Source organism: Salvelinus fontinalis, chromosome 10, assembly GCF_029448725.1.
Source record: "Salvelinus fontinalis isolate EN_2023a chromosome 10, ASM2944872v1, whole genome shotgun sequence".
NCBI lineage: Eukaryota > Metazoa > Chordata > Actinopteri > Salmoniformes > Salmonidae > Salvelinus > Salvelinus fontinalis.
Genome location: NC_074674.1, coordinates 5,400,883 through 5,417,365, shown reverse-complemented (window position 1 = coordinate 5,417,365; position 16,483 = coordinate 5,400,883). Strand labels below are relative to the sequence as shown.

General features: G+C 44.1%; 1 protein-coding gene across 5 annotated transcripts; it reads right to left on the bottom strand.

Annotated features, from left to right (window-relative positions):
* Nucleotides 1-1,097: 1,097 nt before the first annotated feature.
* LOC129863472 (putative bifunctional UDP-N-acetylglucosamine transferase and deubiquitinase ALG13) lies at nt 1,098-15,773 on the bottom strand. 5 transcript variants are annotated; one of them, XM_055935497.1, is made up of 24 exons: nt 15,507-15,773; nt 15,104-15,187; nt 14,932-14,982; nt 14,775-14,821; nt 14,543-14,615; nt 12,204-12,285; nt 11,694-11,862; nt 8,794-8,863; nt 8,568-8,676; nt 8,291-8,355; nt 8,091-8,191; nt 7,360-7,475; nt 7,022-7,244; nt 6,781-6,894; nt 6,464-6,620; nt 6,218-6,362; nt 6,083-6,118; nt 5,778-5,827; nt 5,537-5,611; nt 2,454-2,616; nt 2,254-2,373; nt 2,113-2,153; nt 1,818-2,001; nt 1,098-1,664 (listed from the first exon to the last, which is right to left on the bottom strand). In XM_055935497.1, exons 1-24 carry the CDS (start codon nt 15,696-15,698, stop codon nt 1,399-1,401), a joined length of 2,733 nt encoding a protein of 910 aa, XP_055791472.1. In that variant the 5' UTR covers nt 15,699-15,773; the 3' UTR covers nt 1,098-1,398. The 5 variants fall into 5 exon arrangements, with proteins under 5 accessions (XP_055791472.1, XP_055791473.1, XP_055791474.1 ...); XM_055935498.1 differs by having other exon boundaries at nt 6,464-6,611; XM_055935499.1 differs by having other exon boundaries at nt 6,464-6,602.
* Between the last annotated feature and the right edge of the window lie 710 nt (nt 15,774-16,483).

Below are 16,483 nucleotides of genomic sequence, written 5' to 3'. Positions count from 1 at the left end.
CTGCCATGGCCAGCGAAGACCCCGGATCTCAATCCCATTGAGCACGTCTGGGACCTGTTGGATCGGAGGGTGAGGGCTAGGGCCATTCCCCCCCAAAATGTCCAGGAACTTGCAGGTGCCTTGGTGGAAGAGTGGGGTAACATCTCACAGCAAGAACTGGCAAATCTGGTGCAGTCCATGAGGGGGAGATGCACTGAAGTACTCAATGCAGCTGGTGGCCACACGAGATACTGACTTACTTTTGATTTTGACCCTCCCCCCTTTGTTCAGGGACACATTCAATTTCTGTTAGTCACGTCTGTGGAACTTGTTCAGTTTATGTCTCAGTTGTTGAACTTTATGTTCATACAAATATTTACACATTTATTTTCAGCATACTTAAGTTGAGTGAGGACATTTTTTTTTTTTGAGTTTGATAATTTAGTGTTTTATCATATTAACGCTTAAGATATTTGCAAGTTAAATTATCTTGAAATAAGATAAGGTTAAATTTAGGCTAAAACAAGCCAAATGTACATAATTTAGCTTGGAAACAAAAAAAGTGCATTTAAATTACTCAAGATATTTAGGATAGATTAGATTTCAATTTTTGCAGTGTGATACTTTGGTTTGTGAAACACTGAGTGTACAACATCGAGAACACCTGCTCTTTCCATAAGATACTGACCAGGTGAACGCTATGATTCCTTGATGTGGATTTATCAAGTGACTTCAACTCGTTGTAGATTAAGGGGAGATTAAAGAAGCATTTTTCAGCCTTGAGACATGGATTGTGTGCCATTCAGAGGGCAAGACAAAATATTTGCGCTTTTGAACGGGGTATGGTAGGTGCCAGGCGCACCGGTTTGTCAAGAACTGCAACACTGCTGGGTTTTTCCACACGCAACAGTTTCCTGTGTGTATCAAGAATGGCCCAGCACCCAAAGGACATCCAGCCAACTTGACAACTGTGGGAAGCATTAATGTTAACATTAAGACTTATTTTGATTGTCCAGTCTCAAGAATCCCAGAGTTTACAGTTGGCGCTCCAGGAACAGGGCTGAGAGCCCTGGTCTAAAAAGAGACAGTTCAAATGATAAACTGTTATGACTTCTGGGAAACAAAACTGTTTTTATTAATTAAACATGAAAATAATGTATTAAACATTCTGTAAACACTGGATCAGAGGGTGTCTGAAATGGACCCCTATTCAGTTGGTAGTATAGTAACCGAAAAAGGATGGGAAGCACTGTCCAACAGTGCCCTACTTTTGAATAGGGTGCCATTTCAAACAGCCACTGACTAGCAAACATGCAAACTTCAAAAGAAGAAAAGTGGAACAAACGTTACACATGACATAGGGTGACATATGGTGAATGTGGGTAGTTAGAGGGGCCCACCTCCCTCCCCAGTGCTTGGTTACATGCTGGGAGGAATAAAGTGCCCTGGGTGTGTGGGTGCAGTGACATAGTTGACTGGGTGATTGGAGGGGCAGTAGGATGCGTGCACATGTGGTTGGGCAGGGCTCGAGTTCCAGGGTGTGAGGTAATGGTAGGTGGCAGAGAGCATCGGAACATAAGGCTCGTAGGTGTGGAGGGGGGGTTGGCTGCACTGGTCCTGAACCAAGGGGTAGAACACTGTGCCTGGGGCTCCTGCTGAGGGTGGGTCCATGGCCAGGGGGGTGCCTGGTAGGAAGGAAAAGGTGGTGGGTGAGGACCAAGGTAAGAAAATAAGTCACATGTAATAATTGAGGTCGTAAGATTGTGACACTGAAGATCTTGCTCAATGCAGATGTGCCATTTCATTATGAGGTCTGGAGGCAGAGGGGTGACGCTGACCATTGGCAAGAACATCTCCCTGGCCATCAGGCCCTGCTCTCCCAGTCTCTAGGTAGGACTGGGGGACTGTGTGATCAGAGGGAGGGGGTGCTCCGGAGTAGGACTGGAACTGTTGCTCGGCATTGGGCTGCTGATACGCCTGCTGCATCTGCACCACGGAATGCCAATAGCTCTGCTGGTACCACTGTTTCAACATGGATAGAAATTAAAAAGGTACAGGTTGTTTTCAATCAAAGACATGTCTAGTGTCTCATGCTAAGTAACTGTTCACCCATACAATACTATAATCACTTACTTGGACTCCTAAATTAAAGTAATATTGGAGGACCTTGCCATCTACAGAAAGAGAAAAACATTTAGTTACCGTCACATCTTCAAATTCAACCATTAGAAGTTCAATTTAAAAACACACGCGCCATGGGGAAGCATGACTAACCTCGTGGAAGGTCGTTGCCGTTGGGGTCATAGGAGTAAGGTGGAGGGGGTGTGGTGCTGACCGCTTCCCCCATCTCATTCACAAACCAGGGAGAGGAAGGAGGAACCTGAATGGATGAAACTACAAACGAGAAAAGACACCAGTTAGTTATTAGGGCCTAATAACTCCTTAGGTCTGACCATCAGCCTTAGAGTGGGTACCTTGTCTGCCCATTGCGTGTGGGGGCATGGGAGCCCCTTGATAGTTTGAGGGTGAAGCAATTGGTACTGGAGGGGTCTGAGAGCTGCTAGAGGAAGAGGTGAAGATAGCTGCTGGGGCTGTGGTTAAAGCCTGTGCGGGCATGACTGCTGACTTCACCATCACCTGAGGAAACAAAACTAAAATCTGACAATTGACAAACAATGTGGTAAAAAAAAAAAAAGGGAGACATGACGTAGATGCAAAGTAAAACAGGCTAGTAGGTCAAGTTCCGCAAATAAGAGCACGAGGTGAACGTTGGCTGTTTGATCCCACGGCTACTACGCGGTAAGTGTGAAGCGAACCCGCACACATAAGGTTTGGCAGAGTGAAATCTTGCGCATCGCAATATCAAAACACATATGTTTTGTTGTTGTTGAGATTCTTCAAAGTAGCCACCCTTAGTCTTGACAGCTTTGCACACTCTTGGCATTCACCTGGAATGCTTTCAGTCTTGAAGTAGTTCCCACATATGCTGAGCAGATGTTGGCTGATTTTCCTTCACTATGCGGTCCACTTCATTCCAATTGGGTTGAGGTCGGGTGATTGTGGAGGCCAGGTAATCTGATGCAGCACCCCCGTCTTGGTCAAATATCTGTTACACAGCCTGGAGGTGTGTAAGGAGCACAAACCAGATGGGACGGCATACCGCTGCAGAAAGCTGTGGTAGCCATGCTAGTTGAGTGTGCCTTGAATTCAAAATTATATATATATTTTTTTTAACCGAGTCAGCAGCAAAGCATCCCCACACCTCTTCCTCCATGCTTCACGGTGGGAACCACACATGCAGATATCATCCGTTCACCTACTCTGCATCTCATAAAACTGATTCACACTGAAGTTTGTTGAAATGTGTGTTACTAAAACTGAAGCATTTATGTGAGCTGCAATCTGAGGTGCAGTTAACTAGAATCAACTTATCCTCTGCAGCAGAGGTAACTCTGGTTCTTCCTTTCCCGTGGTGGTCCTCATGAGAGCCAGTTTCATCATAGCGCTTGATGGTTTTGGCAACTGCACTTGACATTTGGAAAGTTGACATTTTCTGGATTGACTGAACTTCATTTCTCTTTGCTTATTTGAGCTGTTCTTGCCATAATATGGACTTGGTCTTTTACCAAATAGGGCTATCTTCAGTATACCACCACTACCATGTCACAACAACTGATCACCTCAAACAAAGGAAAGAAATTCCACAAATTAACTTAAGGTACACCTGTTAATTGAAATGAATTCCAGGTGACTACCTCATGAAGCTGGTTGAGAGTAGGTAAAGATGTCAAGGCAAAGGGTGGCTACTTTGAAGAATCTCAACTATAAAAAATATATTTAGATGTTTAAAACTTTTGGTTACATGTTTCCATGTGTTATTTCATAGTTGATGTCTTCACTATTCTACAATGTAGAAAATATATGTTTTAAAAGAAACCCTGGAATGAATAAGTGTCAACTTTTGACTGGTACTGTGTGCGCGCACGCAGACCCCATAACTTTTCCCACACTTTGTTACATTAGACTTATTCTAAAATTTGGGGAGTTTCTTCTCTGCAGATCCTCTCAAGCTCTGTCAGGTTGGATGGGGAGCGTCGCTGTACAGCCATTTCTACGGTGCTGCTACTCGATCTACGCATAGTCACTTTAATAACCATCTACATATTACTTGACACCGATGCCCCCGCACATTGACTATACCGGTACCCCCTGTATATAGCCCCGCTATTGTTATTTACTGCTGCCCTTTGTTATTCTTATTTATTTAAAATTATATATATTTTTTGTATTTTCTTAAAGCCCTTATCCAGCAATGCAGTTTTAAGTAAGCATTTCCCTGTAATGTCTACACCTGTTGTATTTGGCACATGTGACAAATAAAATTGGATTTGATTTTCAGTTCTCAGATATTCAATTGGGTTCAAGCCCAGGCTCTGGCTGGGTCACTCAGACTTGTCCCAAGCCACTCCTCCATTGTCTTGGCTGTGTGCTTCGGGTCATTGCCCTGTTGGAAGGTTAACCTTCGCCCCAGTCTGAGGTCCTGGGTGCTCTGGAGCAGATTGTCATCAAGGATCTCTGTACTTTGCTCCGTTCATCTTTCCCTCGATCCTGACTAGTCTCCCAGTCCCTGCCACTGAAAAACATTCCCACAGCATGCTGCCACCGCGCTTCACCGTAGGGATGGTGCTAGGTTTCCTCCAGACGTGACGCTTAGCATTCAGGCCAAAGAGTTACATTTTGGTTTCATCAGAACAGAAAATCTTGTTTCTCATGGTCTGAGTGCTTAAGGTAAAACTCCAAGCGGGCTGTCGTCATGTGCCTTTTACTGAGTGGCTTCCGCCTGGCCACTCTACCATAAAGGCCTGATTGGTGGAGTGCTGCAGAGATGGGAGAACCTTTCAGAAGAACAACCATCTCCACTGAAGAACTCTGGAGCTCTGTCAGTGACCATCAAGTTCTTGGTCACCTCCCTGACCAAGGCCCTTCTCCCCTGATTGCTCAGTTTGGCCAGGCAGCCCGCTCTCGGAAGAGTCTTGGTGGTTCCAAACTTCTCCCATTTAAGAATGTAGGTCACCGTGTTCTTGGGGACCTTCAATGCTGCAGATTCTTTTTTGGTACCCTTCATATCTGTGCCTCAACACAAACCTTGACCCCATGGCTTGGTTTTTGCTCTGACATGCACTGTCAACTGTGGGACCTTATTTACATTTACATTTAAGTCATTTAGCAGACGCTCTTATCCAGAGCGACTTACAAATTGGTGCAGACAGGTATGCCTTTCCAAATCACAACAAAATAGAATTTACAATAGGTGGACTCCAATCAAGTTAACAAAATTTCAAGGATGATCAGCGGAAACAGCATGCACCGGAGCACAATTGAGTCCCATAGCAAAGGGTCTGAATACTCACATAAAAAGTAAAGCCATAGAAGTAACTTTTGTCCAAAGAAAATTAACCTTCTACAGTTTGAGTAAACTTAAACCCTGATGTTTTTTTTTCTGACAAAATGTGACAATTGAGAAGTTGGACGAAGCAGATTGTAAAGCTTCTAGTACCTGCTGTGACTGAGTGTAGCTATAGCTAGCCATGCCCTCTTGTGGTGAGCCAGCACGAGATCCCTCTTCAATGGTCTGTAAAGGCAGGCAAAGAAAATGGAGGCAGGAATGCAATCAAACCAATCAACCCCAATAAAATCAAGTAAATTGACATGAATGGGAAATTATACTAATCTAATCATCCTACATGTGAAATTAACTAGAGTTATTAAAAGTTAACAAAAAAGCAAGTGAAGAGTACCAGGTTGGCAGTGGACTCTGCCGCAGCATACACAGACGGGCTCTGGAACCCTGCAAGATGATTTAAGACAATTGCGAACTTTTATCCATATTGTACAAGGGGTCTTCAAATTGTGAGCCTTGACTGTTGCCAAATGACAGAATCAGTTGGGAAATCAAACAGCCCAATTTGTCTTTACCTAATCTAAATCTGTTAAAAATGCATCTACAGAACAGCATATAATAAAATGGTGGCCATGGGCTGTCCTACCAGCTCTTCACCGACTTCACAGGAATCTCACAAGCAGGTGATGTCAACACACTCACCTTCACCAGTATAGATGTACTCCTCTGAATATTCACCTGAGACACACACCACGGATTTACCATTTACATTCCGACTCAAAACAAAGACATTTTTGTGATCAAGACGTTTTTGCTTCACTGGACAGCCTGGCCTACCCTGGTCGTCACCATTGCTCCTCTCGTCAGCGTCCTCCTCTGATGAGGTCATGGCCTGTTTGCCAGATGTGGGGATGGGGCTCAGCCCCTGCTGCACCCAGTATGTAGGGAGTGCTGGAACCATGGGGTTTGCTACAGTCTGTCCCTAAAGAGACAGTTACAAAAGTAGACAGCAGGTTGACGTGAATATTAATGCTCCCAACTATCAAAGTCTGTAGCCTGAGGGCTTCTGGGCTACATAGTTACCGACAAGGGAGGGAAGGCAGTTTCATCTCCCCCCTCAATCTCGTAGAAGGTGATTGTTCCTTCCATGTCCTGTGCCTCCTGTCCAGCCTCGGGGACGTAGCTGAACTGGCACTCCTTGTTGATAGCAGGGATCTGGCGCCTGCTTCGGCTGCAAGAGCTCAAATGAATATACGTACTTTTATAACCATAACACCCCATCATGACGAACCATGACTACATTCTCTATGGTTAGGGCCACCGGTAATATCCAGAGTTACTGTAGCTCAAATTGCTCATTCTGCTTAACGTCGCTAAGAAGACGATAAAAGGCGTATTACCGTGACCTGAATGAGTAGTTGTCGAAGCTGTGGTAGCAGCGTTTTCCTGAGTGAGGGTAGTATGTCATCTCCGGTCCAACGAGAGGATGACTGTTCAGGAAACGGGCTGAACTTCTGAACAGAACATAATCAACAGTAAGGAACATGACCTTCAGTAATGGTTAAGTACAGCAGCGGAGTAAAGGTGTTTTAGAGTGATATTTGTCAAACCTGCCATCTGACAATTTAAAAGCACACCGACCTGGGCGGGCCATATCCTCGCGGGGGCCTGGGTGGAAGATGAGGCCGGTAGTGTTCGTAGGGCATTGTCTCTGGTGGTGGTGTGGGGGCATGCATGCCAGGGGAGCGCCCAGGGGGTATGCCGCCAGGGCCTGATTGAAAGCGGGGAGGCAGGCCAGACACCATCAGCATCTCCTTCCCTCTGGGCTTCTTAAAGAAACGCCGCCGGCCCCGCAACTCTGAATCTAACATACAGAAGGGCTAACAGTTGTACAGGTCTTCAATGGTCCAAGGCCAATACGATGTTCACTGCTATTAAAAACTTACTAAGACCATCTAACGGTTAAAGGGCATACTGACCCATCTCTCCAGGATACTGCTCAGGCCGGCTGTATGATGGTCCCTTGCGGCTCGGGGTGATGTTCCAGGCAGGGACAGGGTTCACAGGCTTGAAGTTAGTCAGAGACACAAGATGTCTGAAAGTAGTGGGGTATAGTGAGGAGGTCTCATAAACCTAATATTGAAAAGAGCACCGTCTTGATAGTAAACCACAGCATCTACCATACTGTATGACTGACAAGCATTTGGGATGGTACATTTAAGTCATCTAGCAGACTCTTATCCAGAGTGACTTCCAGTGCATTCATCTTAAGATAACTAGGTGGGACAACCACATACAGTAAGCACATTTTCCTCAATAAAGTAGCTATCAGCAGTCAGAGCTAGTAAGGGGGAAAGTAGTCAAGCCTTTTGTGAACTAACACTTTCGCGGGCAAGGGGGGGGTTCAGAAGTTGAGCAAGGACTCTGCTTCAAGGGGAAGCTGGTTCCATAATTGGGGTGCCAGGACAGAGGAGGACTTGTACTGGGTTGAGTGGGAGGACCAAGAGATCAGAGGTGGCAGAACGGAGTACTCGGGTTGGGGTAAAGATTTGGAGCAAAGCCTGACGGTAGGGAGGGGCAGTTCCTCTTACGGCTCTAATACAAGAATGTGCCAGAAACTAAAATAAGCACACATTGATGGGTGCTGTGTAGAAGTGTTTATGTGCAAGTCATTTCAATTGGGGTGTTTTTAAAGGGACAGGTATCTCACTTTTCTCCAAGCTCTTCGATGAACACTGTCACAGCGCTGGGGTGAGTGCCCACCTCCTGAATGAAAGCATTGTAATACTTCCCTTTGGGGTCTAGACGAACCTGCATGGAAGACATGGGCTACCCTTACTCATTTGGAGTATTTAAAAAAATTTTTTTGCAAAACAATCTTAATTTAGTGGATAAATTGGATTACTGTACCTGACACTTGTCTCCCAAGAAGTACTGTCTTCCAGCAAACACCATGTAATCAGTTTTCTGCATCTCTGTTTCAGAGAAACAATATGCCATTCCAGAACACCCAATTATACAACTGCTCTACATTAAGAAATTAATGTACGGTATAATCATATCAACACCATGGATAAAAAGGTCTGCTGTGTGTGAATCTTGTCGTTTATGACTAATGTCTCATGATTAATTCAGCAGTTCCACGTTACCACAAGAAACCCCAACAGAAGGGGGCAACATGGCATACCTCTGCGACTGTCATGCCATACGTCAAACTGGACATTTCTGTACATCTCAGAATCCAGTGCTTTGAGCACCTTGTACGGGAGAGAGAGTTTTGCTGGTCCATCTGGAGTCTTAGGAAGAGAAAGAAACTGGATTTGTGTTCCTAGAATCTAGTCTTCCTCAATTTATTTTTTAGAAACTGCAACTCAAGAGGTGGTAACAATAGACGCTATAGAAAACGTTGTCACCTTTGCTTCCTCTGCTCCAGGTCGGGCTTTGTCCTCTGTGCGACTGTGCCCATTGAACTCCCAATCATCCCTACAAGAAAGTAAGTGAAGAAAAATGGTACTTTAACCTGATAAACAAAATTCATACAATGACTACATTAAAATATACACGGAGTGTACTAAACATTAAGAACACCTGCTCTTTACATTACAGACTGACCAGGTGAAAACTATGATCCCCTTCATCTACACAGATATTGAAGTGGACGAGACATGTTAAAGGATTTTTATGCCTTGAGACATGGATTGTGTATGTGTGCCATTGAGGGTAAATGGGCAAGACAAAATATTTAAATGCCTTTGAACGGGGTATGGTAGTAGGTGCCAGGCGCTCCGGTATGTATCAAGAACTGAAATGCTGCTGGGTTTCCCCTCGCTCAACAGTTTCCCGTGTGTATCAAGAATGGCCCACAAGCCAAAGAACCAGCCAACTGCGGGAAGCATGAGTCAACATGGGCCAGCATCCCTGTGGAACGCCTTCGACACCTTGTAGAGTCCATGCCACGACGAATTGAGACTATTTGGAGGGCAAAAGGGTGCAACTCAAAATTAGGACGGTGTTCCTAATGTTTGGTAAAGTCAGTGTATAGATGCTTTGGTTAATTTATGCATACTGTAGGTGGGTCGTTCTACGACATGAGTCTTCCCATCTCAAGATGTATTTTCCCATCTCAAGATGTAAAGTACCAAATAAAACATCAGCCATTAGTCCCCTTGTGACAAAGGGAATAGAAGCTTGTGTGCAATAGGAATGGGCAATTTAATGAAAGCTTCACAAAACGTGTGTTACGCTCAGTCCACTCAGTTTCCCACCACAAAACACCAGAAAGCGTAAAACCAGCTCATACTTGTACACAACGATTTGACAATTAGATGTGTTTCTTTAGGAAACCATATTACAAACCGGGTTGACCTTAAAATGAGGGACAAGTTTGTTTTTTAAACCTTAAAATGAATCACTAATCAAATTTTTTTAAACTGAAAAGCATAAAAACGCAACATGTAAAAAGTGTTGGGCCCATGTTTCATGAATTGAAATAAAAAGACCAGAAATTTTCTAGCTTATTTCTCTCAAATTTTGTTTACATCCCTGTTAGTGAACATTTCTCCTTTGCCGAGAAAATCCAGCCAACTGACCTGTGTGGCATGATCATTACACAGGTGCAGACCCTTTCCCAGCACACGACAGACGTCGCACGCATCTCCTGGCGGCATCAAGAAAGCCATCGCCATCCCATTCAATAGCCTAGAGTTCCGGTTATATTACTAAATATTTTTGGGGTTCTCATATGCTTAATGTTTTTTAGCTGCCATTCTATAAGAACTCCTTGCTCTGCCACAAATTGCGCGTCGCCCTGCTTTCAAACACAGAAAAGGGTATTTTTTCTTTCTTTAAACCTTTAACTAGGCAAGTCCGTTAAAAACGAATTTTTATTTACAATGACGACCTACCCCAGCCAAACCCTAACGACACAGGGCAAATTGCACGCCTCCCTATGTAACTCCCGATCGCGACCTTTTGTGATACAGCCTGGAATCAAACCAGGGTCTGTAGTGACACCTCTAGCACTGAGGTGCAGAGCCATAGACCGCTGAGCCACTCAGAAGGCCCATATAAAAAAGGCCACTAAAATGTGCAGTGTTGTCACGACACAATGCGACAGTGGCATGCTGACTGCAGGAATGGTCACCAAAGCTGTTCCCAGAGAATTTAACATTAATTTCTCTATCATGACCTGCCTCCAACGTTGTTTTAGAGAATTTGGCAGTACGTCCAACCGGCCTCACAAATCGCAGACTACATGTAACCACGCCAGCCCAGGACCTCCATGTCCGGCTTCTTAAGCTGCGGGATCGTCTGAAACCAGCCACCTGATTAAACTGTGGGTTTGCACAACCAAAGAATTTCTGCACAAACAGTCAGAAACAGTCTCAGGGAAGCTCATCTGCATGCTCGTTGTCCTCACCAGGGTCTTGACCTGACTGCCGTTCCAGCGTCGTAAACAACTTCAGTGGGCAAATGCTCACCTTCAACGGCCACAGGAGAAGTGTTCTCTTCACAGATGAATCCCAGTTACAACTGTACCAGGCAGATAGAAAGGTGTGTACGGCGTCATGTGGACGAGTGGTTTGCTGATGTCAACATTGTGAACAGAGTGCCCCATGGTGGAGGTGGGGTTATGGTATGGGCAGGCATAAGCTACAGAAAATGTCTCAGCTCCACCATGGTCTGCATTCTCATTGAACACGTCACCCATTGAGCATGTTCGGGATGCTCTCAATTGAAGTGTACGACAGTGTGTTCCAGTTCCCGGCAATATCCAGCAACTTTGCACGGCCATTAACGAGTGGGGCACCAGTCCACAATCAACAGCCTGATCAACTCTACGTAAACGAGATGTCACCCTGCATGAGTCAAATGGTGGTCACACCAGGTTCGGATCTACACCTACCTTTATTTTTTTCAATGTATATAATAATCTTCAGAAATTACTGTCAAAGCAAGAAAATACCTAGGGATTTACAATGATGCTAAAAACAGACATTTTGGGATGAAGTGTGTTCATTTTCCTAGAAGTCAGAGGTTACACAGTAGGACATGTCAATTCTGAATTTTGACACTTTACCAAGTCTTTAGTTATTAAAAACATGTGTTGAATTTTCCATGTGGTCTATATTAAAAAGGCACTTAATAGAACAGGCTTTTTAAAACTCAATATTGGTGCACAAGTTAAAATATCAAAGGAATGCAAAAGGGACTCATTTTGTGGAATGACCCAAGTAACTAGCAATTGTAAGACTTAGGTTTAGTGTGGAGGGCTTTATGGAAATCAAAAGTGCTGTGCAGAGCACAACTTCACCTCAGAGTCTGACCCCTGTCCTCAGGGGTGTCATAGCCTGCGTCCTCACTGCACACCGACAGGCTGTTCCTATAGCGACGACCTCCGCCATGGAACCCTTCCAAGGCTCCTTGCACCTCTGCCTCGCCGACACCAAGGACTTGTGTGTACAGCAGCTCATACAACAGAGCTGGATCCAGTTGAAGAAAAAGGTTGTACATTTCCTATTCACTACACAGGAAAGTACTGATCATTTAAAATATTGAGTAACTAAAATAAATGAGTAGCCAATTATAGGACTTAAGAGTGAAGATGTATCCACTGCTGTGGAGCTGGTGGAAGGCGCTATAGGACGGGCTCATTGAAATGGCTAGAGTGGAATTGAGTCAAACATGTGGTTTCCTTACCTTTGACGTGTATGACACTATTCCATCTATACCATTCTAGCCATGACAATGACCCAGTCCTCCAATAACTCCTCCCACCAGCCTCCGCTGATTTCTCTGAATTCTGATGAGTGAGAGTACAGACCTTGACACAGAGCTGCGTGGATGGGGTAGTTCCTGGGGTACACAACATCATAGTGGCCATTGTTGGAGCAACACAGCAGAATCTGCAAGTCAGAGAGCAGAATAGTCTAATGCATTTTTACTCTTAACCATTCATCAAATGGTAAAGATTGCCCCCCCCCCCCCCCCCCCAAAATCAAACTTTCTACAGCAGGTATTCTCAAAGTGCCGTTGGGGGTAAGCCAAAAAAAAAAAAAAAACATTTACACTTCACATTTTCAAACAGTCCATTTATAATCCACCCCCCCCCGCAGCCTCGTTTCACTATAATTTTGTTTTAACCATTTAGTGGTCAGCGAAATAACAATGTCAAATACAGGTAGCCTAGTCAAATAATTAACATCCAATCACATTAACCATTACTCTCTTGCAGGAATTCCACTAACAGTCCATATGTAGCTGCTGCTCATGTTGGCATCTGTACTGATGGCACAAAAGCCATGACAGGGAGACATAGTGGAGTGGCAGTTCCTCCCGAAGCCACTTGGGTACACTTCAGCATCCCGAGAGGCTCTTGTTGCCAAGGGAATGCCTAACAGCTTGAAAGACGTTTTGGACACTACAGTGAAAAATTGTTAACTTTGTTAAAGCAAGGCCCCTGAACTCTCGTGTATTTTCTGCACAATGATATGGGCAGACAAAGTATTGACACATCTTTTAATTGAGAGACTAGCTTAAAGTTCTTTACTGACCATAATTTTCACTTGTCATCATGCAAGCGGTCAGACGAGTTTCTCACATGACTGGCCTATCTGGGTGATGTTTTTTTCCACACCTGAATGATCTGAATCTAGGATTACAGGGACTCTCCGTAACTATATTCAATGTGCAGGACAAAATTGAGGCTATGATTAAGAAGTTGGAACTCTTCTGTCTGCATTAACAAGGACAATACACAGCACACTATAAGCAGCCTGAATGAACCCCATCTTTCATTTATATACACCATCTTTGGCTGTAGTCTTCTCAAATGATAAAATGAGAGCAGTACCATCTAGTGGACAAACCAAAGCACACTTTAAAAGTATGTGGACACCTGCTCATCAAACATCTCATTCCAAAATCATGGGCATTAAAACAGAGTTTGTCCCCCCTTTGCTGCTATAACAGCAACCTCCACTCTTCTGGGAAGACTTTCTCTAGATGTTGGAACATTGCTGTGGGGACTCGTTCCAGTCAGCCACAAGAGCATTAGTGAAGTCGGCACTGATGTTGGGAGATTAGGCTTGGCTCACAGTCGGAGTTTAAATTCAAAGATTGATGGGGTTGAAGTCAGGGGTCTTTGCAGGCTAGTCAAGTTCTCCACACAGATCTCTACAAACCATTTCTGTATGGACCTCACTTTTTTTGCACTGAAAAAGGAAATGGCCTTCCCCAAACTGTTTCCACAAAGTTGGAAGCACAGAATCGTCTAGAATATCGTATGCTGTAGTGTTAAGATTTCCCGTCACTGGAACTAAGGGGCCTAGCCTGAACCATTAAAAACAGCCCCAGACAATTAATCCTTCTCCACCAAACTTTAGTTGGCACTATACATTGGGGCAGGTAGCGTTCTCCTGGCATCCGCCAAACACAGATTTGTCCATCGGACAGCCAGATAAAGCATGATTCATCACTCCAGAGAACACATTTTCACTGCTCCAGAGTCCAATGGCGGCGAGCTTTACACCACTCTAGCTGATGCTTGGCATTGCACATGGTGATCTTAGGCTTGTATCCGCCCGCTCAGCCATGTTAACCCTTTTCATGAAGCTCCCGATGAACAGTGCCGATGTTGCTTCCAGAGGCAGTTTTGAACTCTAGTGAGTGTTGCAACCGAGGACAGACGATTTTTACACGCTACGTGCTTCAGCACTCCGCTGTCCCATTCTGTGAGTTTGTGTACTACCACTTTGCGGCTGAACCGTTGTTGCTCATAGACGTTTCCACTTCAATAACAGCACTTAGTTGGCTGGGGCGGCTCTAGAAGGGCAGAAATTTGACAAACTGACATTTTTTGGAAAGGTGGCATCCTATGACAGTGTAACGTTGAAAGTCACTTGAGCTCTTCAGTACGGACCATTCTACTGACAATGTTTGTCTATGGAGATTGCATGGCTGGGTGCTGAACTTTATACAACCATCAGCAGCAGGTGTGGCTGAAATAGCCAACTTCACTAATTTGAAGGGGTGTCCACATACTCACCCCCTATCCACACACCAGGTTCAATTAGAAACCTGGTTCAGTTTTGCCTGGTAATTACTTCATTAGTCAGGCATTTCAGATGCTTCATGGCCTGGGCTCAGTGAATAACCACTTACCTTCTCCATGTAGTCTACTTCGGTTATCTCCGTTGGTGGCTTCCCAGGATACCTGTATACAAGGAAGCACCGCCTGCCACACGGCCAACACCAACTTATTTCAGGTTACATTAAATTGCAATTCACAAATCTATATCTCCATATCACATTTGACAATATTCTGTCGGCCAACACCAAAGTTGTACAATGTGGCAGGTGATGTTTAACTGATAGCACATTGTGCAGCACTTACCTGTACAACGACGACAAAGCCTTTATCTCAACTTGGCCAGTGGTTTCCTGGAGAAACACATATTTAACAATATGTACATGCCCTTTCTTCATAAGGTCCGAATCTGACCCATGGCTTGTGCAATGTGCTTTTATATCATGTAGTTCTATAAACATACCTTGGGGTCCTCCAGACGTTCCAGATACTTCTCAAACGACCCTTCAACAAACTAGGAGATAAAGCATGCCATTAGACTTAGATTTTGTCTAGATTTTGGAATCCTTGGGACGTCCCTACCCCTAAACATTTTTCAATTTTTACATTTTACATTTTACAACAAGTCAACTTACAGGTTCAAAGTTGCATCGGTTCTCTCTCATGAAGGTGACACAGTCTTTCCTTATCTTTTGATGGTAATTCTGAGAGTAATACATCTTGGAGAAAATAAATTAGATAGTGCACCTTCATTTCATATTCGACAATCTCTTTGCGCCCTGGAGCATAGTGTTGTGCAATTCATATTTTAACTCTGGCCTCAGCAATAATTTCAGTCAGCCAAATGAACCATGGCCGAAGATGAACAGGCAGGCTAAATGAACCCATGAGTTCCCAAACGACCATTTATTTTGAAAAAAGACAACTTCCTATTCTCACACCATGAATTCAGTCAGATAAATGTAATATATTATATTCTAAACGTTGAACGTCAAATTGAATGTATAAACAACATTTCGCTAAATTGCTCTAGCCTACCTGCTCAGAGACAGCTCGAAATAGACAGGACGCGTCTCGTGCCATCATTTTCCTGTAGAGACCGATGCTGGCTAGATACTCGTCCATGTTTACAAAATACTTCTTCAAGGCTTTCTGCATTTTAAGGATGTTGTAAATAAAAAAACTATAAATATGCAAAGCTTCATAACTTTCCGCGTAGAAGATAAACATGAAGTTCGAAAGTTTCCTTTCGAGTTGGAATAAGGAAACAGGTGCAAAAACTGAGCACTGATTACAGAGTCAACACCGTCATTCGTGCCAACCGTTGAAAACTTTATTGAAAATTCTTGTCTTTGATTGGTTACACTATATTCTTGTTTTTTTAAAATACTGTATCTATCTATTTTGTTTATAGCCTCCCATGCCTTATCCAGTGAAAAGGCTAACCACAGCCAGAAACGATTGATAAACCTGACTCTGAGGAAATTATTTGTAAAAGATTTGGCCAAAATCAAACCGAATATACAAAAGTATGTGGACACCCCTTCAGATTAGTGGATTCGGCTATTTCAACCACACCCGTTGCTGACAGGACTATAAAATCGAGTACACAGCCATGCAATCTCCTTAGCAGTGGTAGGCCACACAAGGACTGCCGAGTGCTGTAAAGATGGTCTGTCCTCGGTTGCAACACTCCAAACTGCCTCTGGAAGCAATGTCAGCACAATAACTATTCATTGGGAGCTTCATGAAATGGGATTCCATAGCCGAGCAGCCACACACAAGCCTAGCTCGCCGCCATTTGACTCTGGAGCAGTGGAAACACCTTCTCTGGCGTGATGAATCATGCTTCACCATCTGGCAGTCTGACTGACGAATTTGGGTTTGGTGGATGCCAAGAGAACGCTACCCGCCCCAATGCATAGTGCCAACTGTAAAGTTTGGTGGAGGAGGAATAATGGTCTTGGGCTGTTTTTCATGGGTTATGCCCCTATGCCCCATAGTTCCAGTGAAGG

Coding starts and splice junctions, on each gene's coding strand:
- LOC129863472 (XM_055935497.1), bottom strand. CDS start 15,698: ATGTTTATCTTCTACGCGGAAAGTTATGAAGCTTTGCATATTTATAGT. Junction 7,476..8,090: donor ATCGAAGAGCTTGGAGAAAA/GTGAGATACCTG, acceptor CACTACTTTCAG/ACATCTTGTGTCTCTGACTA. Junction 1,665..1,817: donor GGGAGATGTTCTTGCCAATG/GTCAGCGTCACC, acceptor CCTTCCTACCAG/GCACCCCCCTGGCCATGGAC.